Source organism: Ochotona princeps, chromosome 15, assembly GCF_030435755.1.
Source record: "Ochotona princeps isolate mOchPri1 chromosome 15, mOchPri1.hap1, whole genome shotgun sequence".
Lineage (NCBI taxonomy): Eukaryota > Metazoa > Chordata > Mammalia > Lagomorpha > Ochotonidae > Ochotona > Ochotona princeps.
Genome location: NC_080846.1, coordinates 10,242,495 through 10,270,086, shown reverse-complemented (window position 1 = coordinate 10,270,086; position 27,592 = coordinate 10,242,495). Strand labels below are relative to the sequence as shown.

General features: G+C 43.9%; 1 protein-coding gene across 7 annotated transcripts in view; it reads right to left on the bottom strand.

The window, feature by feature from the left end:
• The window catches only part of BPIFC (BPI fold containing family C), a 55,219-nt gene extending 27,675 nt beyond the window's left edge, over positions 1 to 27,544 (bottom strand). The window contains exons 1-5 of one of the 7 annotated variants that reach the window (XM_058673865.1): positions 27,391 to 27,544; positions 26,056 to 26,143; positions 15,030 to 15,122; positions 7,300 to 7,423; positions 1,349 to 1,469 (exon numbers count right to left, since the gene is read on the bottom strand). In XM_058673865.1, the coding sequence (XP_058529848.1) occupies positions 1,349 to 1,469; positions 7,300 to 7,423 (245 nt within the window). In that variant the 5' untranslated portion in view covers positions 15,030 to 15,122; positions 26,056 to 26,143; positions 27,391 to 27,544. Of the gene's footprint in view, positions 1 to 1,348; positions 1,470 to 7,299; positions 7,424 to 15,029; positions 15,123 to 16,288; positions 16,474 to 17,757; positions 17,895 to 26,055; positions 26,144 to 26,772; positions 26,899 to 27,390 lie in introns of those variants that run through there. The other 6 variants (XM_058673863.1, XM_058673864.1, XM_058673868.1 and 3 more) reach the window with 6 other exon arrangements.
• Between the last annotated feature and the right edge of the window lie 48 nt (positions 27,545 to 27,592).

Sequence of the window (27,592 nt, the reverse complement as noted above, 5' to 3'; positions counted from 1 at the left end):
CCACTGTTTGGAAAGCACAGGTCTAAAATTATTGAAGTAGAAATGTTCAGAATATCTGTTTCCCCTCATCTTTACCTGCAGTTCACATTATACAAGTCTCCCTGCTTATTTCTGCTATAATTGAATAAGTGGTTTTATAACTGATGTTAAGGGGACACAAAGCATTCCCTACTTGAGCCCCAGTGCCCAGAACAAGGCCTGGTATGTATTAGGTGCTCAACAGACACTTGTTGGACAGTTGATTTTAGACAGACGTGGGCACTCACCAGGAGCTTTCTCCACAACCAGCAAACAAACAAACAAAATGTGAAAAAGGCAAATTACCTCCTGGCTTTGTGGAATGCTACCACTGATAGCAGAGAAAAAATCATTGCAAAGCGGTGGAATTATCACTAGTTTGAAATTCTCACTGGGACAAATCACGAACCACAGTCACAAAGAAGTCTTTCTTCAAGCTTGGCTCTCCCCTAACCTCCAAGGTTGAGTCTGAAATGGACCAGACCTGTTCTCCCTACACTAACTACCTTTGGGACTCTCCCTGGCAACCCTGGCAGAGGGTTTTCCTTGCTATCTCCTCATCCATTTCTTCTTTTTCCTCAAATATCCCTGAACTTACTGGAGCAAAGTTGTTTGATAAGAAAATAATTTCTCAGTTTTCTTTGTTAATAAGTGTCATATGACCAAGTTCTGTTCTTTATTGTTCAGCAGGATCTTATTAAGGTAGAGCTTCTGAAAAATAAAATTCTTAAAGAAGTAGACTGGGAGCTGGTGCTGTGGTGTATTGAGTGAAGTTGCCACTTCTGGTGCCAGCATACATTTTGGATACCAGTTTGAGTCCCGGCTGCTCCACTTCCCAACCAGCTCTCTGCTTGGGAAAGCAATGGAGGATGGCCTAAGTGGTTGGACCCCCGCACTCACATGGGAAGCTTGTAAGAATGTAAAAAGCACCTGGTTTTGATATGGCTCAGCTCTGGATGTTGTGGCCATTTGGGGAGTGAACCAATGGATGAAAGATCTGTCTTTGTTTCTCCCTCTTGTTCTCTTTTTAATTTTGCATTTCAAATAAACAAATAAACTTTAAAAAAGTAGACTGATTCAGCTGGTAAGATCCTCTTTACTACTCCCTCTTCCTCCTTCAGTTGCCTAAAGCATGGAGGTGATGGCTGTAGCTGTAGAGGCCATTTGGGCCATGAGGCAAACTTGAAAATAGAAGGCAGAACTGAAAATGATGTGACAAAAAAAAAAAAAAAAAAAAAAAAAAAAAGACAAGGAGGCTTGGTTCTAATGAAGTCATGGGTTTCTTCCACTGATTTAAAACTCAAGATAAATGTTTTTCTCTTTTACTTACTTTGAAAAATTGTAGTCCACATAATCAGCCTTTAGAAATTGAAGAGACTCAGAACCATGGAAGTCTGGGATATTGCTTTCCATTAACATTTGCCCGAGTACTTCTACCCCTGTTTGGACACCTGTGAAGGGAACAAGAATAAGTCTGCTGACAATAACAGAAGTGATAACAACATTTTGTTATTAGCTATACATTGAGTTACTCAATGCTTTTAGAAAATGGCCATCCTATAACATGGGTGTTACTATCAATCCTACATAGAGGAAAATGTTAGTACTCGGAGAGGCCTGAGAGCTTGTTCAAAACCACAGAACTAAGAACATTATATGGCATGGGCTGTAAAATTTTATTATCACAGGACAGTGTAAAAGCAAAAGTGAAAAATATTCCTCAAACTATAAATAGCACTGTTACCATCATGGATATGTCACAGATGAGGAAGCCTTGTCTCTGAATGGTGAATTTCTGCCCAGATCATACAGTCAAGAAGTGGGGGATGGCAAGTCAGGTCTGAAGGTGTTTTTTTTTTAATTTATTCATTTTTTATTACAGCCAGATATACACAGAGAGGAGAGACAGAGAGGAAGATCTTCCGTCTGATGATTCACTCCCCAAGTGAGCCGCAACGGGCCGATGCGCACCGATCCGAAGCCGGGAACCAGGAACCTCTTCCGGGTCTCCCACACGGGTGCAGTGTCCCAAAGCATTGGGCCATCCTCCACTGCTTTCCCAGGCCACAAGCAGGGAGCTGGATGGGAAGTGGAGCTGCCGGGATTAGAACCGGCGCCCATATGGGATCCTGGGGCTTTCAAGGCGAGGACTTTAGCCGCTAGGCCACACCGCCGGGCCCATGGTCTGAACAGTTTTACAGTGTGGAATCCGTGGGCTGTGGTCAGCTCTACAGAGTTATTCCACATTTACCTTTCCCTCCAGAGCCGGTAAGCCCAAGAATTTTTGGCTTATGGTTCACAGTTCATTGTAGACCTTGGAAAAAATCATTTGCAACTTTGGCTCCCCATCCTCTCTTGCACTGACCATCAGGGTCACTCTGGAGTCCCCAAAATTAGATCAGACAAGGAGAGACCAATATGGAAAGCTTAGAACAGACAAGAAAAAGTCAGCTTGGATCCTCATATACCTCACTAGGTAGTACACAAAGATCAGTTACTCCTCACTAAGTTATTAAAGATTTCTCTGCCCACCCCTCCTAAAACTGTTCTACTCCTCAACAGTTAACATATGGCTTGTTAGAGTTATAAGCCTGTTTGGCTTATCCTAAAATTCATGAAGTTCAGTAAAATCTCACTTGAATACTATAAACTGCTAAATATGAATATGAAAAAAAGACACGAGACAGCTGACTAGTACCCTACAACCATTGTAAGGTTTACAGCAGTTGGTTATGTATAAACAAAAATTGAGATGTCAATGAAGTAGTTATAGGACTTGATCAACAACTTGCATTTTCTAATACATTGGTCATTGTAGCATGTTAGTTAGCTTCGTGATGCTGTAGATTTCCATTTTTCTTCCTGTTGTTGATTTTGTATTGTGGCCTTTCATTTGAGGGGATGATATTTTTCCATTTTTTACTTTCAGATCAAAGATGGACTCCCTATGAGACTTAAATTTATCCAGGATGCTGCACTGTATGGTCTATGACTCAATGATGGAATTATAACTGCTTATGAAGCATACTAATGTAATAAAAATCATTTGCATTGTGAGTGAAGACTCATAACTTCAACCTTCTCAAGAAGAAAATTTTGCTTTTATTCTTTACTGTGTGATTTAAGTTCATTGCCAGTTATTCTATCCTTACTGGAAATGAAGAAGAGCACCTTATATCTTCTCAAATGCCACCAATAATAATGTAGGTTGGGAATGAAAGGAGAGGCTAAGAAGGATGTAAAGACAGACTCAAAAGCACCAGCAGAAAACTTAGGGTTGGATCCCAATATTGTCGTTCGCCAACTTGTGTGACTCTGCAAGACATACAACCTCTCTGTCCCTTACTTGTCTCATCTGTGACACGAGCATAACAGTAACCATGGAGGGCTCCACAGCCCCCAGTGTTGGCTGGGCACTCACTGTCATACATAGAGACAGAAATAATAACCCTAGCCGATTGGTGTAAGTACCTATGCGCATCAAGACTGCCCACATGCTTCCCCATTCCACAGCAATGTGATCCCTGTGTCACAGCACAGCCAGTGAAAAGTCCAAGAGGTTCAGCAACTTTCCTAGGGGCCCACAGTCACTGCTGTTATCCAGGCTGGAGGACAGAGCCAGGGCTCAAGAGCTCATGTCTTCCCATGGCCCGTTATTGGCCCGTTACTGGCAGGTGCCACGGAAAGTTCTCTGTAAAAGGTCAGTAGCCTTGTCATAGAAGTGTTCAAATTAGAGGAACCTATGGCTCACCCATCACAGTCAACAAGCAGGGCCGTGGGAACTGCTTCAAGAAATGACCCTGACTTCGAAGGCCTGTCCTCCACTAACCTGGGATGTATTTCCACCAATGAGCTCATTTGATCCTCAAGTCACACTAATGAGGGGGTAAGCAAGTACCATCATTATCCCCCCATTTTCCAGATGAGAACACCCACTTGCCCAAAATCACATGCTGAGGAAAGGGATGGAACTGGCATTCACACCCAAGTGGATGGACTTCAGATGTATTCTGCTGAGAGCTCTGTTCTGCTGAGCAGAAAAAAAAATCTCTTGCATGGCTTTAATTCTGTACAAGGTATCCCTTTATTTTTAAAAAAATTTTATTTATTTTTTATTATTATTATTTTACGATACAGTTCCATAGGCTCCTGGTATTTCCCTTATCCCAGCCCCAATTCTCCCCCTCTCCTAGTTCCTCTATATCATTATTATAGTTCTTCATACACAGTTATATGTCTATAATTGCAGGCATGGACAATGGCAGAAGTCCAACATCCTATTGTCAAGATATAGTAAACAGTTTCATTGGAAGTCCATCTTTGTCTGGAAGTAGAGATGCATACTACATTGTATCCTCACATCTGGATATGTTAGTCTCCATTTCACAGCTACTGTACATCCCCTCAAACGAAAAGTCATAATACAAAATCAACAATAGAAAGAAATATCGAAATTTACAATGCCATGAAGTTAAATAACATGTTACTAGATATGACAGTCTCCATTACACACCTATATACATCCCCTTAAATGAAAAGCCACAAAACAAAATCAACATCAAGGAGAAAAAAGAAATTAACAACACCATGAAGTTAAATAACATGCTACTAAATGACTAACGTGTAGCTGAAGAAATGAAAATCAAGAACCTTCTTGCAGAAAATGATGCTACTGTATGATCTATGAGTCACTGAAGAATTTAATCAGAAAAAAAGTGTTTTGAAGAGATAAAACTAGCAGAAAACATCAAAACCCATGCGATAGAGTTCCACCGATTTTTGTTGGTGAAATGTGTCTCTTCTAGACAACAAATAGATGGGCTTTGTTTTACAAATATATTTAATGAAATAATAAAGGAAAATTTCCCAGTCTAGAGAAAGAATTGGGAAACAAGATCCAGGAGGGGCACAAAACTCCCAACAGGCCTGATCAAAAGTGATCTTCACCAAGACACATGATCATCAAGCTCTCTTCAATTGAACATAAGGAAAGATCCTTAAATGTGCACGTGAAAAAAAATCAACTGACAAATAAAGGAATGCCAATTAAATTCACAGGAGATCTCTCACAGGAAACTCTACAGGCAAGAAGGGAATGGAGTGACATATTCCAGATTCTAAAAGAAAAAAATTGTCAGTCAAGGATAACATATCCAGCAAAGCTTTCTTTTGTCTATGAAAATGAAATAAAATTCTTCCTCAGTAAAGAAAAGTTAGAAGAATTTGCCTCTTCCAAACCTGCCCTACAAATGATACTTCAAGATGTTCTCTTCACAGAGAAGACCGATGGCATGAAACAAAACCAAAGGCAAATGTGAAGAACATACCAGTAAAATGACAACAGAAGACTAAACCAACAAACAGCTCATTCCTAAAATGACAGGACCAAAATACCACCCATACATATTAACCCTGAAAGTAATTGGCTTAAGCTCAATCAAACGTCATAGATTAGTAGACTGGATTAAAAAAGGTATCTCTTTCTAATATCATTTCTATGCACGTCAGCACATCAATATGGAACCGACACCTCAAATCTACATTCCTGGTGCTCATTTCCACATGTTCACAGTTTAATAATTGTGCAGTGTCATCAATATCATGTTCCTTGTGCTCAATAAAGTGCTGAGGGGAAGATGAGGAGTTGCCCAAACAAAAGAAATTCCTTCCTCCTCTTATTTCTTGTCTGGTATAGCAGTTGATGCTTGTCTGGATTAGATTTAGTTAGCTGTTAGCCAGACCAGTATTGCCTGGGTTGCCTGCTTTAGTTAGGCTGACTGGGAGAGATCCACCCATTCAGGCAATCATAGGCAAACATGTACGAGAGCAATATGCACCTGTACACCCTGACTTTGGTCACTTCTTCCTCCCTCTAACCCCCTGCAACACAGATCAAGGGTTTCCCCATCCTCTTGTCTTTATAAAAACCCTCTATAGGAATGGATCTTAGTCTTTTCCGTAACTACAGTGACACTGCTTTCAAAAAATGTACGTTCTTGGGGTTGGCACTGAGGCACAGTAAGTTAAGCTTCTGCCTGCAGTGCCAGCATCCCATATGGTGCTGATTTGAGTCCTGGCTGATCCAAATTCAATCCAATTCCTTATTGATGAGTTGGGCCCAAGTGCCACATTGAAAACCTGGAAGAAGTTTCCAGTTCCTGACTCCAGGCTTTGGACCAGCTCAGCTTCAGTCGTTTGGGGCCATTTTGGAGTGATCCAGAAAATCTTTCTCTGTCTCTCTCTCCTCTCTCTGTGTAGTTCTGCCTTTCAAATAAAAATAAATCTTTGGAAAAAAGATGTCCATTTTCTACTTTATATGCTGTACACTATTTTAGGGGATTCTAAGTCGCTTCCAAAATCAAGTCCTTCTTGAATCACTAAAATGCTAGTTTTATCATTGAATCTCTTTTCTAAAAATTAAGAATTTTTAGTGCATCAACATGTAATACTTGTATATTTTTATAGGTTGCAGAACAATGTTCCAATACAAAAACACAGCATAAATCAATAATACTAGGAAAAAACCTTTCCATTTTCTCTGTTATCTTTTGTATTTGAAACCCACAAACACCCACAGTTCTTTCTACAGACTCTAACACATTATTGTGTGCCTGTATCACCTGCATTGTGCCACAGACCACCAGAACCTATCACGTCCATCCAGCCATGCTGTGAGACTTGTTATCCAAAGTTAACAATAGTTATAGTTGATCTGGCCTTAATATCTACCTGGGGCTGGCATGGTGGCATATGCCACAGGCATCCCACCTGGGCACTAATTCGTGTTCTGGCTCCCTGTGAATGGCCTGGGAAAGCAATAGAGTATGGTCCAAGACCTTGCGCACCTGTATCCCTATAGGAGACCTGGAAGAACCTGAGCTGGTTGGGACCAGCTCAGCTCTGGCTGTTGTGACTATTTGGAGAATGACCAGTAGATGGAAGATCTTTCTCTCTCTCTCTCTCTCTCTCTCTCTCTGACTTTCAAGTAAAAGAAATAAGTCATTAAAAAACCCCTTTCTTCTAACCTATCATGCATTGTTATTTAGAGCTCTGAGATGTTCATCCTATATGTATGTGGAAAAGGGAGCGACACCTCAAGGTTATGGTTTGGTGATGTCTTCTCATCAAGGTGACAGCTTTTTAAGGCGACAGTTCTTTTTTCAGCCATTTTAGTAATTTCTGTATAAGAGATCAGCAACAGGAGACAGCATGAGCTGTGGGATTTGGACACTGACCCATCTGAGTTGGCTACAGCCTTGTTTTGGAATGCATTCAACTCACCATAGTCCAGGGCCCGCTGAGTAACCCTTGCCTTGATGCCAGGGTAAATGGCCTGAGAGGATGAGCTGCAGAAATTCCACAGGAGGAAACAGCCCCAGATGACAGGAGCTGCTTTTGCATGCATCTGCAATTAATCAACATTTATAGCTTTAAAACAAGTATTCTTGACTATCTCATTGATTAGGCCCATCCAGTTTTCTAGACAGGCTCATTTTTATTGCTTACTTCCGGAACTTTATCCATTCACCCATCATCTACCCATCCCCTCACCTACTCACCTACCCATCTGCCCACTCTCTCACTAATCCCTTATTGAACACATCAGAATGTGTTCTAGGTGCTGAGGACAGAGAGGTGACTGACACCTGGTCCCTGACCTCTGTTTCTGACAGTCTGGGGAGTGAGTCAGTATGTGCACGCATGTGCATACTTGTACAGTTGTAACACCGTATGTTATAATACGAAAACCTACTGGTAAACAGAATGACTGAGATGTACCCTGTGAAGAATACTGGGTAATGTGGGGGTGGGAGAATTCTTGACAGTTTTACAATAAATGATTCTATAGCTTAGGAAGGTGGCCTGAATGGTGCTGGGCAATCCACCCATTTGCATGGCAGGTCTGCTCATGGGGGTAATGTCCTTTACAACCAGCTCTGAACTTTACTAATGCTGTGGCTCCTCTCCTGTCCATGCAATAGTAGTCATCTAAGCTGACCATCCTGAGATATTTGTTATTTCTCAATTTTCCAGTATTCTCAAATATGGGGGTATGGGAAAAGAGAGAGAAAGAGAAAGAAAGAGAAAGAAAGAGAAAGAGAGAGAGAGAGAGAGAGAGAGAGAGAGAGAGAGAGAGATTGATTGATTGTATGTTCCCATCTGCCAGCTCAGTTCTCAGATGCTGCTGGGAGCTGAAGCTGGGAGCTAGGAACTCAGTCCAGGTCTTCCACATAGGTGGCGGCAACCTAACTACTTAAGCCATCACCTGCTGCCTCTGAGAGGCTGACATCAGGAGTGAAGCTAGAATGGGAACCCAGGCAGCCTGGCATGGATGCAGGTGTCCCAGTTGGTGTTCTTACTGCTAGGTCAAGCACACACTCCCCAGTTTGGGCATTTTTAGTTGCAATCTCCCATTGTAAACACACATGCAGGTGCACATTCTCTATCTCTCTTCTTTGATGTCTGCCTATCACATCTGCTTCACTCACATCCTATCAATGAATAAGTTGCCTCATCATGTCATCCCACATTGGGCTCATCACATTTTGTGCAAGGTGCATGTGTTCACTGAGCATTTGATACACTGTGTTGTCAGTCTGTAGGCAGGTCTCCTCACTTCTGCTGCTAACCTCCGTTCAAGCCCACATGGATGGGTACAATAACTTCCTTACTGGTCTTCCTGCTTTAGGTTATTCTCCACACCACAGTAAGAGGGGGACTTTTGGTTATTCTCCACACCACAGTAAGAGGGGGACTTTTGAAATAATGGAGATGATATTTCATCTATGTTAGAACCCTCCAAGGGTTCTCCATCTCACTCCACGTAAGAGCCAAAGCCCTTCCATCTGGCCCTCATACTTCTGTGCCCATCACTGAACTCCTTCCTTATTTCACACGGCTGCAGCCTCACCAGCTGACTTGATCTTTATTATTCCAGGCAGCCTGTCTCCTGGTGCCTTTCTATTTGTTCATTGGCCAGGAACAGTGTTCTTCAGCCATATGTCTAGGACTTTCTATTTTTTCTGGTACTTCCTTAATAATCCTCAAACGTCCCTTTAGTGTAGCCTTTCTTAACTACCCTATGCCAAACAAAAGCCTCATTTAGCTGCAAAAGACAAGATTTCACTCCTTTTAATGGCTGAGTAAATGGATCCAATGGGAAACTATTATGCTTGGATTAAGTCAGTCCAAAAAAAGACAAATACTATGTTTTCCATGATTTTTAATAGCTAACCACAGAATACAAAAAACTATGTATGAGTGAGCCTGATATCCTTTTTTTTTTTTTTAAAGATTTTATTATTATTGGAAAGCCAGATATACAGAGAGGAGGAGAGACAGAGAGGAAGATCTTCCGTTGTTTCACTCCCCAAGTGAACCGCAACGGGCCGGTGCGCGCCGATCCGCGCCGATCCGATGCTGGGAACCTGGAACCTCTTCCGGGTCTCCCATGCGGGTGCAGGGTCCCAAAGCTTTGGGCCGTCCTCGACTGCTTTCCCAGGGCACAAGCAGGGAGCTGGATGGGAAGTGGAGCTGCCGGGATTAGAACCGGCGCCCATATGGGATCCCGGGGCTTTCAAGGCGAGGACTTTAGCCGCTAGGCCACGCCGCCGGGCCCGAGCCTGATATCCTATGACTTAATTATTTTTTACAGCCTGTCTCTATGCTTCTGAGGAATATTAAGTTTTTTTTCCTACTTGCTATATGTTGGTATATTCACCTAATGGAGTGTTAAGTCTGTGACTGCCTAGTGAAGTGGAAATATGCTATTGTAAAAATTAAGAAAAAAAATAAATAAGGAAGGAGGATGGTGGGTGGGTGCGGAATGCAGGCAGGATGGAGGGTATGATGGAAAGTATCACTAGGCTTCTATATATGTATTGTGAAATATGTAAAATTTCATCTTATATAAATAAAAATAGAAATAAACTTCATGTATTTTTCAAAACAAACAAAACAGCAGCAACAACAAACCTCAAATATCCTTTCCTTATGATCTGGATTGTCCCCATACCCATTGCCTTGGTTTAGTTTCACCCAAGCACACATCATCGTCACAGTAGACTCAGTTACTAATGCATTGGTTGTCTGTTTCCTCTGTAGGAATTTTCAGGTTTCCTGGGGAAGGAAATCATTCCTTCAGAATCTTGAACAAAAACTGGCACATAGTAGGCAATGTGTAAGTACTGTGTGATTGATGGCAAGAGTAAATGAACGAATGTCTTCATCAAAAGGCTGTGAACTGGGTTACACGTGCCTAACAGGTTTGCTTGTCCTTGGAGCAGTCCTTGACCTTAGTATGTGGCACTTTACATGGAATTTGCATTGTAATTTTCATTTTAATTGCCTGTTTCTTCACCACAGGGATTGTGTCTTTCTTCTATGACTTCTATGACTCCCGAGTCTAGGACAAGGCCTGGCTCATAAGCAGACACAGAAATGTAAGTGCACACATTCTCTCACTTGAGAAACCATGTCATATTCAGTGTTGTATCTCCTGAGCTTGGCATATGTAAGTGATTAATGCATGCTTATTACACGCATGCCACTTCATGAATCACTATCACTCCATTTTCTTGTTAGGAAAATTGGATGAAGCATAAGGACCGACAGCAATGCTGGTAGGGATTTTTTAGAATGATAGCCAAGTGAGTAATATATTAACATGCCTTGTTTTTAGTCGTGGGAGTTTATAATCTGGACAATCTGTCAATGTTGCATTCATGCTGGACAAAGATCTACAGGTGACAGGACTGCCATTGGATGAACACACAAACATGTAGCCCATCAAGGAAGGGGGCCTTGTGAAGGTGGTTAAGGAAGAGTAGGTTGTGATAACCCAGATTTGGATAGAAAGAGGGAGGTCAGACCAGGTGGTCAGGCAAGGATTTGAAGTAAGAAAAGGATTCATGAGCAGCCTGGGTAGGAAAAAAAAAGTCATGGTAAGAAGTGGCGTGGTTGGGGTGAACATGTGACTAAGGCAGAGGAGAGGTCTAATTAAGAGGGGTTAAATGTGAGACCACGGAGGCAGGAATGGGATGCTGCAGACAACGGGGTCATTTAGACAATGAGATGAGCAGTCTCATCAGGGAAGGGAGAGTCCAGCCTGTTTTTGGCTTTTGCGCAGGATGGGAAAAGGCGATCCTTTGGAGAGATGCCATCCTGTTGGTAGAGCGGGTCTGGGGGAAAATATGTTGAGAAAACTCCAGGAGTGGGAACCTTAGGACACTGCGTGAGATAGCAGCACCCCACATCACAGGGCTTGAGTTCAAGTCTTGGTTCCACTCTTGACTCCAGCTTCTTGCTAACGCACACCTCAAGAGTCAGTGATGTACTGTGGTACCTTGGAGCTGGTGTGGCAGTGTACAGGTTAATTCTTTGGCTGTAATACCAGCATCCCATATGGAAACGGGTAAATGTCTCAGTTGCTCTACTTCTTATTCAGCTCCCTGCTTGTGGCCTAGGAAGGTGGCAGAGGATGGCCCAAAGCCTTGGGTTCCTGTTTCCATGTAGGAGACCCTACCAAAGCTCCTGGTTTCAAATAGGCTCAGTTATGGCACTGCAGCCACGTGGGGAGTAAATTAGCAGATGGACGATCTTAATCTCTATCTCTCCTCAATGTAACTCTGTCTTCCAAATGAAAATAAATCTTTTAATAAAAAGTGTTTTCTGACATCCATGTGGGCAATTCAAGTTGAGTTCCCAGCTACTGGATTTTGCTTGGTCCAGCCCTTGCTGTTTTAGGTATTTGAGCAAATGAGCCAGTGGGTGGGAATTGTTTTCCACTGCTTTAAATAAGCAAAATAATGAAAAAGAAAAACCCCACCTGAGTATACGAGTATGTGCAACTGGGGCTGGTATTTCCCTTAGTGAACAGACTGCCCAATTTGCATAGCAGGTCCATGCAGATTAATGTATGCTCATGTGGGGATTACACTGCAGGGCTCTGAGGTTTTCAATGAACATCTTGCTTCTGTGACTAAGTTCATCCTGAAGCCTGGGAATGTTTCCTTGGTCAGCCTGATGTCATAGCCGATGGTGTTCTCTTATTTAGGAATGAAGAAACCCTGTTCACTCTGAGGGTTCTTTGAAAACACAATCTTCTAAGACCACTTCTGACTTCCCTAAGCTAATCTCATTTCCTCAAGAACCTGTTATCAAAATACATATTGATTCACACGTGTGTGCTCCTTGTTTTGCTTATTGTGTGCCTTGCCTACCAGAATGTATGTGCATGAGGACAAGACCTGATCTGGTTGGAATCCTAGATCTGGATTGGTGCCTGGGATATAGTGGGTGAGTTAATAAGGGAATGGGTAGCCGGGTGAGCACAAGACATTATATACCAGTGGAGCATAGTTGCCTCTTCTGAACAGATGCTGGCTGAAATTCTGGAGTAGGATCTAGGAAGTTGTGGGTAGGAGGGCTGAATCATGGGCGGTTAGGGACAATCTTTGTAGGAGTGGACAGGATATCTGGGTTCTGGGAGTAGGGAGGACACACAAAGTAATGGCTTTTTACCAACAGAGGCATTTCAATATTTTAATACTGGCATGGCCTTATGCATCCAGTGTGATGTTGAAACCCTGCAGAGTTGGTTTGAAATCTATAGAACACCACAGAAAGACCAGAGTTGGAGGACTTCGGACAATCAGAGCACAGATAATGCCAAAGAAGGCAAAAAGAAATGGGAAGGAGAGTTGAAAGGATTAAACTAAGGTGGGAGATCAGAGTCTGTCCAAGAGTAAGTTATCAGGCTTCTAGGAAACATGAGGAGTGAGATTAAGGTGGCACGAAGTCCTCACGTCCTGGGAAGCAGGGTGCTATCAACACATTACACTCTGAGAGAGGGGAGGTAGGTCCTTCCTGCAGGAGTTGAGTCCAGTGGCTCCTGCTATACAAGACTCTTTCTGATCCTTTTGCTGTCCTGGAGGGTGGTCAAGGCGTCCAGAAGTGGATGGGACTAAGGGAGTCAGGGGACCACTGCTGGGGGACAGCGTCATGAGTAGTTATAGCTAGAATAGAACTAGTTCCACATTTTAGCAAGTGGCAAGTGGTGAGGCCATGCTGGTATGCAGTCCTGCTAGCACCACTGAAAGTGAAGCACTGTAGGAGGGCAGGTGCTGAGGAGGTTGGCATCTTCGGGGTGTGTGTTTTTTTTTTTTTTTGAAGCACAGCATTTTCATCACAGTGGAACACAGCAGGAAAGAAGTTAGCTCCCAAAATCTGCACTCATTAAATTGTATGCAAATTAAGGTAGAAATTATCTTTCTGTGCAGCATGTATTAGGGCCAAAATACCTGCTAATTAACCATCGAATTCTCTGTGTATCCACTTCTACAATGAAATAGCACAGTAAACCAAACCAGTAAAAGGACTCATTAATAGAATAACAATGAAAATAGTAAACTTGTATTCTTTTTGCCACATAAAATGCTGATGACTCTTTGAAGTGAACATTATTATCTTGCTCCTTTTAGGCACATGGACATGGAGTGACTTGTCTAATATTTTACAATAAGTCAGACATCCAGGGCTCAAACCTCCCGCCCCCCTTCTCTGGATCCAAATTCTAGTGCTAGTAAATCTCTTTTCATTGAATGACTTATTTATTCTGGGGATTTTAAATGGGAGTTGCTTGATGCCATCTTCAGTGTGGGCAAGTTCAAAAGGCATCTAGAAAATTCAAACATAATGGTGCTTCTTGGGTATTCTAGCAGTCAAACATATTTTCCCTGTATGGTTAAAGGATGTTCCCAGAGTGATATGCGTTCACGAAGATCCAAGCACCCAAAATTTCAGATGGAAAAACATAATTTTCCTCTAGAAATTTAATGAGTAAACGAAATTACTTGGGTACCAAGGGATGTACTGTACTTGACTTTCGGTTGGATTGTTTGGTTAGGATGATAATTTATGGGCAGAGAGGAAAGGAACCTTGTCAAGCAAGCCGCTGACTCCTAAGAGGTTAGGTAATTTGGCTGACAAGTAAGGACAGGGCCAGCTGCATGTTAAATGAAAGGGATACAAATGATTTAAAAACCCTACTAGCTAGTTACATATTTTGTTGCTTCCGCAGAGTTGCTTCCTTCCAAGATTTAAAGCCTTGGTACTCATTGTGTTTTCTTACTGACATACAAGCAGAAGAACACTCTTCCATTAAGTGCTCCTTGCCTAAGCCATCTTGATGACCAGGAGTGAGAAAACCTTAGTACAATTTAGCAAAGTTGTGAGACTCACAGATGGACTTCATCCCTGTTGCTTGGATGGACTGAAAAAGCTGATTCAGAGAGAGATGAGTGAAATGTAGCCTTCAATGCAGAGATGTGGATTGAAAAGTACATTTAAACAGATTTTTTAAAAGTCTAGACTATAAAGAGACTTCAATATGCTGCTGGTGAGGAACAAACTACTTTCCATAAGAAGCCTATACCAACAGGTATGGATTATGGGCAGAACTGGAGAATCTTTCCAGGAACTGTCAGCCCTCGCATCTGATTTTATAGTAAGGTCAACACTGGCCAATGATCCTTAAAGTCCTTTCCAGTCATTCCTTCCAAAACTTCATGCTTAATTCTAGCACAGTTGAGGGAAGAGGGTTGGCAGTTTTGCTCTGGCAGGATCTAGGTCACTGATACAGCTTAAGGCCATTTTCCAAACCACAGAGTTCACATTAGCTCCTAAATCCTAATGACTACAATCATCGGGAAACAAGACAGAACTTCCTGTCACTGTGCTGGGATCTGCCAGAGACGGAAACACAAGTCTGGAGCACTGAGCAACTTCCTCATGGTGTTCCATGACCTAACATTCCACAGATGGGCCACATGGACTTTTGTCTGATCTTTCCTCACTAAGCAGCTTGTCTGAGAAGTTTCTAGGCTGGCAAGAGTGACATAGAGCAAACAGAAAGAGCACAAGAAACCCTAGGCAGATCACAGTAACAACTCAGGATCCATAACAGCTGATAGCTCAGGGGTGTGAGATGGTGTGCTGTTCATGATTCTTACCTCAAGTGGAGGATGCGTCCAAGCTGGGGAGCTCTTGGGATCCTTCTGTGCTCCAAGCTGATGTGTTCTCTACCTTGAGCCTTCAGTCAGCTGCTTAAACACCGGCCAGATAATTAAGTCTGAATCACCTCAGTGGCTGATTTTTTTTTTAAACACCGGTTTCAAAATATGATACATAATTGCTTCACTACAATTACCCAATGGCATGAATGAACACTGTAGTTTCTCTCGAGATGAACAGACAATGCCACCTAGGCATTAATTATCTCCCATGCAAAGCACACAGACGCACACACATAGACATGTTACACTTCAGAAATTGCTATGGCAACTTTTCCAAAATGATTAAGTCAAGATTTCCAGAGTATGGACAAAGGTGTTTTTTTTTTTTTTAAGATTTATTTATTTTTATTACAAAGTCAGATATACAGAGAGGAGGAGAGACAGAGAGGAAGATCTTCCGTCTGATGATTCACTCCCCAAGTAAGCGCAACGGGCCGGTGTGCGCCGATCTGAAGCTGGGAACCAGGAACCTCTTCCGGGTCTCCCACATGGGTGCAGGGTCCCAAGGCTGTGGGCCGTCCTCGACTGCTCTCCCAGGCCACAAGCGGGGAGCTGGATGGGAAGTGGAGCTCCCTGGATTAGAACCGGCGCCCATATGGGATCCTGGGGCGTTCAAGGCAAGGACTTTAGCTGCTAGGCCACACCGCCAGGCCCATGGACAAAGGTGTTTTTAAAATTATGTTGAATTGGGACAGAAAGCGTTTTCCTTCCTGCATCGTAAGCCAGTTTCTCCAAATTGAAGTCCTCCTCCTCACACCAGCCACTCCACACCACTGCCCAGGATATCCCCATATATAATTTTGCCGGGTCATCAGTTTGGGTATGAAAGCACATGGTTGGGCCCGGCGTGGTGGCCTAGCGGCTAAAGTCCTCGCCTTGAAAGCCCCGGGATCCCATATGGGCGCCGGTTCTAATCCCGGCAGCTCCACTTCCCATCCAGCTCCTTGCTTGTGGCCTGGGAAAGCAGCTGAGGACAGCCCAATGCATTGGGACCCTGCACCCACGTGGGAGACCCGGAAGAGTTTCCAGGTTCCCGGATCGGTGCGCATCGGCCCGTTGCGGCTCACTTGGGGAGTAAATCATCGGATGGAAGATCTTCCTCTCTGTCTCTCCTCCTCTGTGTATATCTGGCTGTAATAAAATGAATAAATCTTTAAAAAAAAAAAGAAAGCATATGGTTGACACTCAGGTTTTACCTTCAAGGCAGGATCACAGACAGCATCTCTACATTTAGCACTTTTGTGAAGTGTGTTGGGTGGGCTCATCGACAACTGTGTTAACTCAATATCCTTATGGAACCTAAGCCCTGTCCCAGTCTTACACTCCATATTTTTATGCACATTTGGATAGCCAGGGTTCTGATTTCATAAAGCATCTCATGTGTTTTCTGGGTAAGAAAAGATGTTTAGGGCCTGGCATGGTAGCCTAATGGCTAAAGTCCTTGCCTTGCACATGCATGGATCCCATATGGGTGCTGCTTCATGTCCTGGTGTCCCTGCTTCCCATTTAACTCCCTGTCTGTGGCCTGGGAAAGCAGTCGAGGATGGCCCAAAGCCTTGATATCCTGCACCTACATGGGAGACCCAGAAGAAGCTCCTGGTTCCTGGCTTCGGATCAGCTCAGCTTTGGCTGTTGTAGCCACTTGGGGAATGAATCAGTAGATGGAAGATCTTTTTCTTTGTCTCTCCTCCTCTCTGTGTATCTGACTTTCCAATAAAAGTAAATAAATCTTAAAAAGAAAAAATGTTCAATCTTCCTGGTTTACTAAGGATGCAGGATGTTTGGAACTAAAACCAGGCTAGTTCTGGTCAAATCAGAAAGATTAGTAACCCTAGCAGGAACAGGAAACTTCATGTGCCATTGTCCGTATTTCTGACGGTTTTTCAGTTTTCTTGTGTGCTCTTAGTAATATTTCCCTACTTAACCTAAGTTTTTCTGGGAGCAAAGTGAGCATTAAAATTAATTGTATTTTAGCAGGTTCTTATAAGACATTGATAATGTAAGATCATGTGCTATCAAAACTATAGAGCTATATATATATTTTGATTCATGTAGCCAGCCAAATGAATGGTACTAAGAGATTGAAGAGTCTCCTCACAGCATCATTTGTTGTTATCAGTGATCAAATTTCCATCGACTGCCCACTAGATGCAAAGTCCTTTTCAGCAAAGAATACCTGTCCATATGGAGACATAAAATAAGTAAACAAGAAAATAAACAAAAATGTAGGGCCCGGCGGCGTGGCCTAGCGGCTGAGGTCCTCGCCTTGAGCGCTCCGGGATCCCATGGGGGCGCCGGTTCTAGTCCCGGCAGCTCCACTTCCCATCCAGCTCCCTGCTTGTGGCCTGGGAAAGCAGTCGAGGACGGCCCAAAGCTTTGGGACCCTGCACCCGTGTGGGAGACCCGGAAGAGGTTCCTGGTTCCCGGCTTCGGATCGGCGCACACCGGCCCGTTGCGGCTCACTTGGGGAGTGAAACATCGGACGGAGGATCTTCCTCTCTGTCTCTCCTCCTCTGTATATCCGGCTTTCCAATAATAATAAAATCTAAAAAAAAGAAATGTATACACTGTCACACGTGCTATGATATGAAGGGAATAAAGGAGTGTACTTAGTGGAATAGTCTTGGGCTTGATAGGGCAGCAGAGCTGAGGAGGGTGGGCTTACTTTGTTAGGATGTCCAGGTAGGCACCCCTGAAGAGGTGGTAGTGGCTCTAAGATAGGGTTGTTTGAAGCCAGGCAGGCAAAGTATGTAGAAAAAGGTGGAACAGACAGCCAAGGTTTGCTGGTGCATCGGAAATAAGGTGAGGGCAGAAAAGAGTAGTGTAAGACATTGAAAGGGTGATGGCAGGGGGTGTAGTTGGAGTTCTGTGGGTGGAGAGGTTGGCTGGAAACATGAACTTCCCAGTCATCATGCAGATGTAAATGAGATCATCTGTGGCGGCTTCCCAAGGCACAGGCGCTATTGGCGGTACGAGAGATCATTTAAGGAGTTTCACAGATAAACACTTGAAATTGTACTGTGATTAGTTCTAGAGCATTAGAAAAACAAATACAGAGTCATACATGGAAGGAGATCAATGACATCATGCCATATGGAAAAAATACTCATAAATTATCTGCAAGATATATCTGTCCTTTCCTTTCCTGGTCTGGCCTGCCCGCAGTTCCAGCTCATGCTGGTGGGTGCTGCAGCCTAGCCCAGCCTGGACTGCTCCCAGTCCCAGCCCTAATGTGAACTGGCTGGTGTTGTGGCCCAACCCAGCCTGTCATGTACCCCGTCCTAGTTCTCATACCTGCCGGTGGATGCTATGAACTGACCCAGCATGGCCCATCCCCAGACCCGGCCCATACGTATGCCAGCAGGCACTGTAACCTGGCCTGGTCTGGGCTGCTCCCATCCTTGATTCTTGTGCTCACCTGCAGGGACTGCATCTAAACAGAGGAGGTCCACAAGCTTCTCTATCAAGTCACCTCCCAGTTGCAGGTCTTGCACACACCACTGGGTCCTTGGCCCAGCTGCCTTGATTTACCTTCTGTCCTGGTAAGAATAGCAGCCTTGCCTGACTGACCTAGATCCATGTGGCTGTTACTGTTGGGTGCTACAGCCCAGCCAGTTCGCATCAGGGCTGGGACTGGGAACAGTCCAGGCTGGGCTAGGATATAGTTCCTCCCCACAAATGCTGGGCTGAGGCAGGCCATGCCAAACTGGGCTGCAGCACCCACTTGCCCATGTAAGACCCGGGGTGGGGTAGAGTGAGAGTGGAAGTGATCCTGGTAGGGGGCAGCGAGGATTCCCCTGCTGGGCCGCTGTTCCTGCTGCTGTGAGAGGTAGGCAGATCAGACTGGGCAGGGCTACAAATCCTCTTAGCCTGCATGCGAGCTGGTTTGGTGGAGAGCTGGGCTGGCTAAGTGACTATCTATTGGTGCATACATGAGCCAGAGTAAGTGCAGGCTGGTTGGCCTTTGCCATAGCATCAGCTGGAAAGTGCTGGAAATGGGGGCAAGTTCTATCAAGCCAGACTGAAGATCCACCTGAAAAGTGCAAGATCTGGGGCTGGGAGTGGGTCTGGTAGGGAAACCGGGGCACCTCTCCAAAGGGCTGCAGCTTCCACTGTGAGCATGAGAACCAGGGCTGGAGGTGGGCCTGGCTGGAAAGGTAGAAGCACCCGCCAGCATAAGTGTAATCTGAATAGTGGGGTCTGTTGGGCTGAGCTAGGCTGTAGTACCCACTGGGGTGTACAAAAGCTGAATGGGATGTGGGACAGACCAGACCAGTAGTCTGCACATACTGGTGTGCACAGAACCAGTGCTGGCGGTGCTCCTGGTGGATGTTATTGGGAGTAGCTCTGACAGGGCTACAGTTCCTGCTGGTGTATATGAGGGCTGAGCAGGTGGTGGGAAGGATTGGGCTGGACTGCAGAATCCATTGGTTTGCATAAGAGATTGGGCAGGAGACAGAACTGATTAGGTGACTGCAACCACCATTGTCTGTAGGCTGATGTGAATGACTAACTGAGCAGGACCCCATGCTGGCTAGCATACACAGAAGTCAGGTCTGTGGTCACCTCACATGAAGTTTCTTAGGGGACTCCCCCAACTGGACTGCAGGACTCAGAACTCCAATCATGGGGAGAATTGCAGCATCTGTGGTTTGGACCATGGGGTGCAAGTGTCAGAACTGGGCCTCCTCAGTTGCTGAAGATGGTGCAGTGAATAGCATGCCTAGATATGGGGGATATGGTAGTCCACTGGGGCCTGTAGAGGGCATCTAGTACCATTGCAGAGGGAGGAGGGCAGAACAAATGGGACAACTCTCCCAGCCAAGTGTTGACAGCAAATGGAGACTCCAAGATGAACTGTCAGCCAATGGACCTTGGAAGCTGCCCCACTTGCTCATCCAGGCCAGGCTTGGTGAGTAGGTGCGAGCGCGAATCTAGCCCATGAGCACTGTCACTCATCCTTGGAGCAATGAAATCAACAGTATTTGATTTCATTTGAGCACCGAGGTGTCCTGCTCCACATCTGCCCTTGTGTCACTGTTCTATCCTGCCTTTTTAGGAAGGTCACTGAAGGGCAACCCATAGCCCAGGGTATGCAAATGGTGGGGGAGGGAGAAGGATGCTGTTGCCAGGCAACCTATCTGGTTTTTCCAGTTGTTGCTTGATTCTGTGTAACACAGACTTATGTATTCAAAGTCACTGGTTTATTCCTAAGTTGAGGAGCTGCCAGGAATTTGTGTGAGTCTTGAGAAAGATGAGTGTGCCAATGGCTCCCCCTGGGCGGGCTGGGGGGAAGTCAGGTGGGATTCTTCTCTCACCTGGCCGTAGCTTCCCCTCCCCTCCCTGCTCTGACCCAGGTCACACTCCCTTGGGGTTGTGTGATGAAAGTCCTGGGTGGAATCCGTGACTGACTCAGAGTGTAGTCTCTCCTGCTAGTTGCTCTTTAAAAAGAGTTTACAGCAGTGACTGCCTCTTGGTTTTGAAAAAAAAAAAATGAACTCTTCAACCTCAGTCTCTTATTAGCAGTTATCTAAAAGGATGCTGTATTTTTTTTTTGAGATTTATTTATTTTTATTGCAAAGTCAGATGTACAGAGAGGGGGAGGGACAGAGAGGAAGATCTTCCGTCTGATGATTCACTCCCCAAGTGACTGCAATGGCTGGTGCTGCGCCGATCCGGACCCAGGAGCAAGGAACTTCGTCCAGGTCTCCCATGCAGGTGCAGTGTCCCAAGGCTGTGGGCCATCCTTGATTGCTTTCCCAGGCCACACGCAAGGAGCTGGATGGGAAGTGGAGCTGCCAGGATTAGAACCGGTGCCCATATGGGATCCTGGGGCGTTCAAGGCGAGGACTTTAGCCACTCGGCCACCACGCCAGGCCCAGGATGCTGTATTTTATGATTAAAGTTCAAAATGTATTTAAATTATGATAAATTTTAAGTGCCCAAATGGATGCCTTTTCTGAGACATGAGAGAGATTGTAGAATCATATGAGGAAATGTGATAACTACAGTATACATCCATGATGTATTGGCATGAGTCCAATTTAGATAGACCAGGATTTCTCCAGGCTGGTCCCCTGATACCTTGGACCACACGATTCTTCCTTGTAGGGGACTGGTCTGTGCACTGTGCAACACCTGGCTTTGTCCTGGATCAGCCCCTACCATTGTGGTCACTGGGGGCATGAATCAGTATGTGGCAAGACCTCTCTCTGTCTCTCCTTCTCTCTCTCTCACTCTACCTCTCAGATAAATAAGTACTTAAAAAAGATCAGCTGTGTTTGCCACGATGGCCTAGTGACTGAATCCTCCTCTTGCAAGCACTGGAATCCCATATGGGCATCAGTTCCTGTCCTGGCTGCTCCATTTTCCATCCAGCTCCATGCTTACAACCTGGGAAAGCAGCAGAGGACAGCTCCAAATCCTGCGTCTCTGCACTCATCTGGGAGCCCTGAAAGAAGCTCCTGGCTTCGGATTGGCTCAGCTCTGGCCATCACAGCCACTTGGGGAGTGACCCAGCGGATGGAAGATCTTTCTCTCTGTATCTCTCTTTCTTTGTAAGTCTGCCTTTCCGATAAAATGCATCTTAAAAAAAAAAAGGATCCATTTATTTTGGCACAGAATAATGGTAAGTCATGTACATCCATAGACTGGTGGCCCCTAAAGATGACCATGAAGCGACACTGTGGCCATGGTGATGCTGCAGCACTGCACGTTACTCACCAGGCTGTGGTGATGCTGGTGTAAATCAACCTCCTGTGCTGCCAGGGATGCAAAAGTAGAGCAAGACAATTACGCATGGCACGCAGCTATGAAAAAAATATTGCAGGCTTATGTACTTGCTATTCTGTACTTTTATTATTATTTTAGAATACATTCCTTCCACTTATTTTTAAAAAGTTTACTGTAAGATAATGTGTCATGTCACCCTGGCAGTAGCCTCACATGTATCACGCTTACTTGATCTTGACTGTATCAAGAGCTACTTTAAGTAATTGACCTACATCTGGGTTTCATTCTGTCAAATTTGGACAGTGATAAAATTGATGAATGATGCAGTCTCAGCACAATCCCTGATATTAAGTGATGTGTGACTGTACTATATGATTATATCTACTCTTGCAGTAGAAAACAAAATTCCTCTTTGTAATTAAACATTAACATTGTCAATGACATTTTGCTTATCTACCCAATAAAAAGTGAATATATGCTTGAGTTAAGATCCAACTAACGGGCCCAGCGCTGTAGCCTAGCAGCTAAACTCCCTGCCTTGCAAGTGCAAGGATCCCATATGGGTGCTCTGGTCTTCCGGCTTCAGATGGGTGCAACTCCTGCTGTTGCGGTCACTTGGGGAGTGAATCATCGGACAGAAGATCTTCCTCTGTCTCTCCTCTCTGTATATCTAACTTTCCAATAAAAATAAATCTTTAAAAAAAAAAGACCCAACTAACAGTAATATTTACAGATCACACTGTTGTAGCTTGCTGTGCAGAACATACTTTATTTCTCTCAAGGGGTTCCAAATACTGCAATTTAATGCATAGCTAGGGTTTTAGTGATTTCAACAATCTCTGAAGATTTTTGTTCAAACTTCTCTTCACAACATTTTTAAAGGCCTATTTCAGCTTCTCACCAAGTACGGCTATCTTAATTTTTTTTAAACATGCTCAAATCAAGCAACAACAGATAAAGTCTATAATGGTGTAAATCAGTGGTTTCCTAAGTGTAGCCAGCTGCAGGGTCAGCACTTGGAGACACTCAGGTCCTGCCCAGGCCAGTTAGGCTAGAAATCCCGAAGGGAGAACCTAGCCACCTGTCTTCAAATGCTGCTTGTGGGGCAGGTGTCTGTGATGAGGTCAGCATGCCTGGGCTTGATTTCTGGACCCCGACTGCAGTGTCCCCCCATGACATATTTATTAGAATCACTAAAAAGAAAACAAAGCCAACAGTATGTGCTGATGGTGAGGAGGCAGAGCAAAGAACTTCTCATTTATTGCTTGTGAGAACAAGGTGTGGTACAGACACTTCGGAGTATGGTCTGGCAATTTCTTTTCTTTTTTTTTTTTTTTTAAAGATTTACTTATTTTTATTGGAAAGGCGGATATACAGAAAGGAAGATCTTCCGTCCAATGGTTCACTCCCCAAGCGGCCGTGGCTGGAGCTGAGCCAATCCGAAGCCAGGAGCCAGGAGCTCTTCCAGGTCTCCCACATGGGTGCATGGTCCCAAGGCTGTGGGCCGTCCTTGACTGCTTTCCCAGGCCACAGGCAGGGAGCTGGATGGGAAGCGAGGCCGCTGGGATTAGAACTGGCACCCATATGGGATCCTGGCACATGCAAGGTGGGGACTTTAGCCACTACGCTATCGCACTGGGCCCAAGGTCTGGCAGTTTCTTACAAAACAAATATTGTCTTACAACATGACCCATTGATAATTTTCCTACTTACATAAAAACTTATCTAGCTGAATTAAAAATCTGCAGGCAAACATTTATAGCAGCTTTCTTTATAATTGCCCCAAACTGAAAGCAATCAAGAGGGCATGGATAAACATTCACAAGGCGAATGTTTTTCACTGATAGAAAGAGCTGGACCCATAAAAGGCATGACTCAAATGTATATTGCTAAGGGAAAGAAGCCAGTCATGAGGGCAGAAATGTTCTATTCTGTGAAATTCCAGTTATACAACATTTTGGAAAAAACTGGAGACAAATCAGTGTCAGGTGTTGGCACTGGTGGTGAAGAGAGTTGAAAATAGGGGATGTTTCAGGAGAGTGAAAAGAATGTTTAATACTGTATCAATGAATGTAAGACATCAGCCATTAACTGAAAATCACAGAACTTTATAGTTTAAAACATAAACTTTACTGTATGGAGATGTGACAAAAACCTTAATGTATTACAAACAACCTAACTGAAGGGCATGGGGGAATAAGATGCTGACCTGAGAAACTTAGGAAATGATGTTTTTGAAGGACTATATTGTAACAATATAGGGCAAATCAGTGGGAGGAGAGGAATTGATGAGGGGCTAGGGAAAATCCCTGCGCCTATGGAACTGTATCATTAAATAATAAATAAATACTTTAAAAAAGGAATTTATGAAAAAAGAGTGTGTAAAATTAAATGTAACAGGAACTTTAAATAAGCACTGTACTCTAGTTGATAATGTTGTTTTCCACATGGATATAGGATAACAATTCTGGCACCACTACATATATTTGCTAAAATTAAGCAATTAAGTAAATGGATGGTAGGTGGTTAGAGCCAGGATTCTCAAAATTGCATAGAGAGGTTACAGGTAAGAGAGCAAGCTAGTATGACTAGTACTGCGGACAACAGAAAAATCTTGCACTTAGCTCAAGATCATATAGTTACATATATACATAACACACACGTAAATTTATCTCCTTGCTTTGTTAGCTGAGGCATAGAAGCAGCGACACTCCAGGAGCAATCAGCACACCAAACACCCAGGTCCATTTCTAACACCATTGTTCAATAAAAGGTACTAGGTAGAGCTCCTCAGAAAAATGACTGATTGGAAGATTTGGGCAGGAAATATACCACGTGATTCTGTAACATCTTGTAGGGCCAGAAGTTAAGAAAGTACTCAAAAAGGGAACTAAACAAGCAAGCAAATCAAAATCCACAAGGATGTCAAATGAGTAAAACACCGACAGGAAGATTTCCCTATGGGCAAAACTAAGCAATGATAAAAAAATGATGTATTGGATTATAAGGCTAAGCGTAAAACAAACATACCAAGTCTATACTTATATAAATGATTTAATAAGTAATAAGCAAAGTTCCTGTGCAAAAGAAATCTAAATAATGGATGATCCCCCTGTCAGTGGATGGCATGTTTGCCCTACTCTTTCAGTGTGGGTTTCACAGGGTGTCTTTCTTTCAAAGTTTGTGATATGAAAAGGGGACAAAGAGAGTAGCAGTGGGAAAGCAAATGACAAGAGCTGACACAGTGACAAGTCATATTGATGGTATGTGCGCTACTGATGTGATGTGATGAGGAAGGCACTTTGCTTCTGTGGTCTTCCTCCCAAGAACAAATTACCTCAGTCTAATCACGAGATAAGTATTAGACAAATACCAACTGAAAAACAGCCTACGAAATACCTGACTGGTGTTCCTGAAAGGTTAGGCTAACAACAACAAGATTAACAACAACAATAACAACAACAGGAAACCAAAGGAAATCTAAGAGGAACCCAAAGAGACGTGACTACATAACATGGGTAGGATCCTAGAACCGAAGATGAGCATTAGGTACAAAACAGACAATATACTTAAATATGAACTTTAACTAGTAGTAATATATCATTAATCACAAATGTGCCATATTGCTCATAGGGAACACTGGACATGTGGCATATGAGAACTCTCCACAATAATTTCATAAACCTAAAGCTGTTCTGAAATCAAACACTCATAAAAAAAAAAAACAGCCAAAGGGAGACGATGAATGAATCCCTGAAGGAGACTGGCATCATCTCTTTGGAGTGTGCTATGATACGGGCCTATTAAAAAAATCAAATTCCTAAATCCTGAAAGTTTTAGTGCCCATTGCTTGTAGCCATTCAGATGGCAACCTGTAAAAAGGAAAGCAATTCTCAAGGAGGGGCATCTCTGAGAGGAAAGGTGTGGGATATTCTCACAGACCTTGGAGGGTTTGGAGGTCTGTCCCCCTGACTACTCAAAATCTTAGCAGTGCCAGAGAATGTGTTGGTTCTCTTCCAGGATCCTCCCACACTTTTGTGGTTGGATTACTTCCAAAGTCCCAACAATTGCACCTTGTTAGGAAAGGGAGTGTAATGTCAATCCCATAATAAATTGTCACAAACTTAGAGGCTTAAAACAACCCAAACTGGTATTATCTCCCTAAATCTTTACAATGTACCTGTCTGACATAGTCTCATGACCAATACCACTTGTGTAGATGATTACTTACTCAGGCTTATATAGCATTGGGTGGTGTGTCATAGATGGGTTCCAAAAGTGGTCTCCGAAGAGTATCGCCACAGTAGCGTGCATTGTTTCTGCAAGAGTGCATTTCAAGAGAGAAATGAAGTTTGTTTTATGTCATGATTATGTGAGAGCTCTGTCATAGCTTCCAAACAGAATCATTTCCCAAGTTCAACGATTCCCTCTGCCTACCAACTGTCTCTGTTCCCACTGGCATTCCATAAATCTATTTCTTCTCTCAGCTACCAAAGACCCTCCTAAGTAAGCTGATTTCTAACTTGATGGTCCTCAAGGTGATTTTGTCTTTCAGGGGGGATATTTAGCAATTTTATGAAACATCTTGGGTTACTACAACTGGGGAAGGGAGATAGCTGTGCTGGTATTTTGAGGACAAAGTCCAGGAATGTTGCTAAACATCTTACAATGCACAGAATTGTCCACAAAATAAGACTTCTGCGGCCCAAAATGTCACCAGTGCTGAGGTGGAGAAATCAATGTAATTTCAACAGCTCCTTCAATTAGATAGACCCACATTTCAGATCTGAGCATGCTCTCAGTGTTTTATACCTGTCAGATACTTTTATTGTTTCCACCTTCGGAACAGCCTTCCCCAAATTTGGGTGGGTAGGTAGGTGGGTGGGATTTCAGTACTATCAGTCCAGTTTCCCCAAGGGAGTTCAGACCCCAAGACCAGTCTAGTCACCTTTGGAACTAAAAGTCAGGCATGGACCTAGATTCCTTCTCTTAGATGCACTCCTAGGAGCCTTTGATTTGGAAGTCAGCAAGATGAAGCAACAGGCTCTTCTGGAACTTTGCCAATTTTTGTTACCGGAAGTTGCAAAAAACATGTGGCATCTGATGGCAGTCACTCTTCAAGTGGTTCCTGACAGCAGTGGCAGCACCTTCCAGCAGGGTGGTGTTGTGTGGCAACAATTCCAATTGTAATAGTTTCTGCACCAGGCCAGTTTTTCAGCATGGTTCTGAGCTTTGGTTTTGGAAGCTTAGCTGGGGGGCCACTATCCTAGCGTTTCCGAAATTCTCTGTAGAGTGACTCCCTTGCTGTGTAGGTGGCCAGAGCTTGTTTCTAGAAAAAAATAAATCCCCTTAAAGCTTTTCAGTGGCATCCCATACATTCTAGACTGTGCCCTAAAGTGTTTATTCCAAGATGCTTTTTTTGCTCCCTGGGATTTCCTCACTCTGTGCCTCACTGTGATTGCAGCCACGCTGGGCCTGCCATACTTCCTCAATCTTATACCCTCATCCACGTATCCCCAATCCCACGTCTATGTTGCGCACGCTTGCAGGAACTAACTCACTCAACTGCAAAGCGCGTGGCCTGGGCAGGGACGAGTGTCTCTGGTGTTGGCACTTCCGGCATTCAGGCTGACTCAAGTCACCAGCAGGCGGGATGAGTCAGGATGCGGACAAGCGCTGCCACCTGTTGGCAGAAACGTGCTTGTACCATAATCTGACCCACGATTATGACAGAGACGAAACTGGACGACATCAGGTCCCTCAGCTAA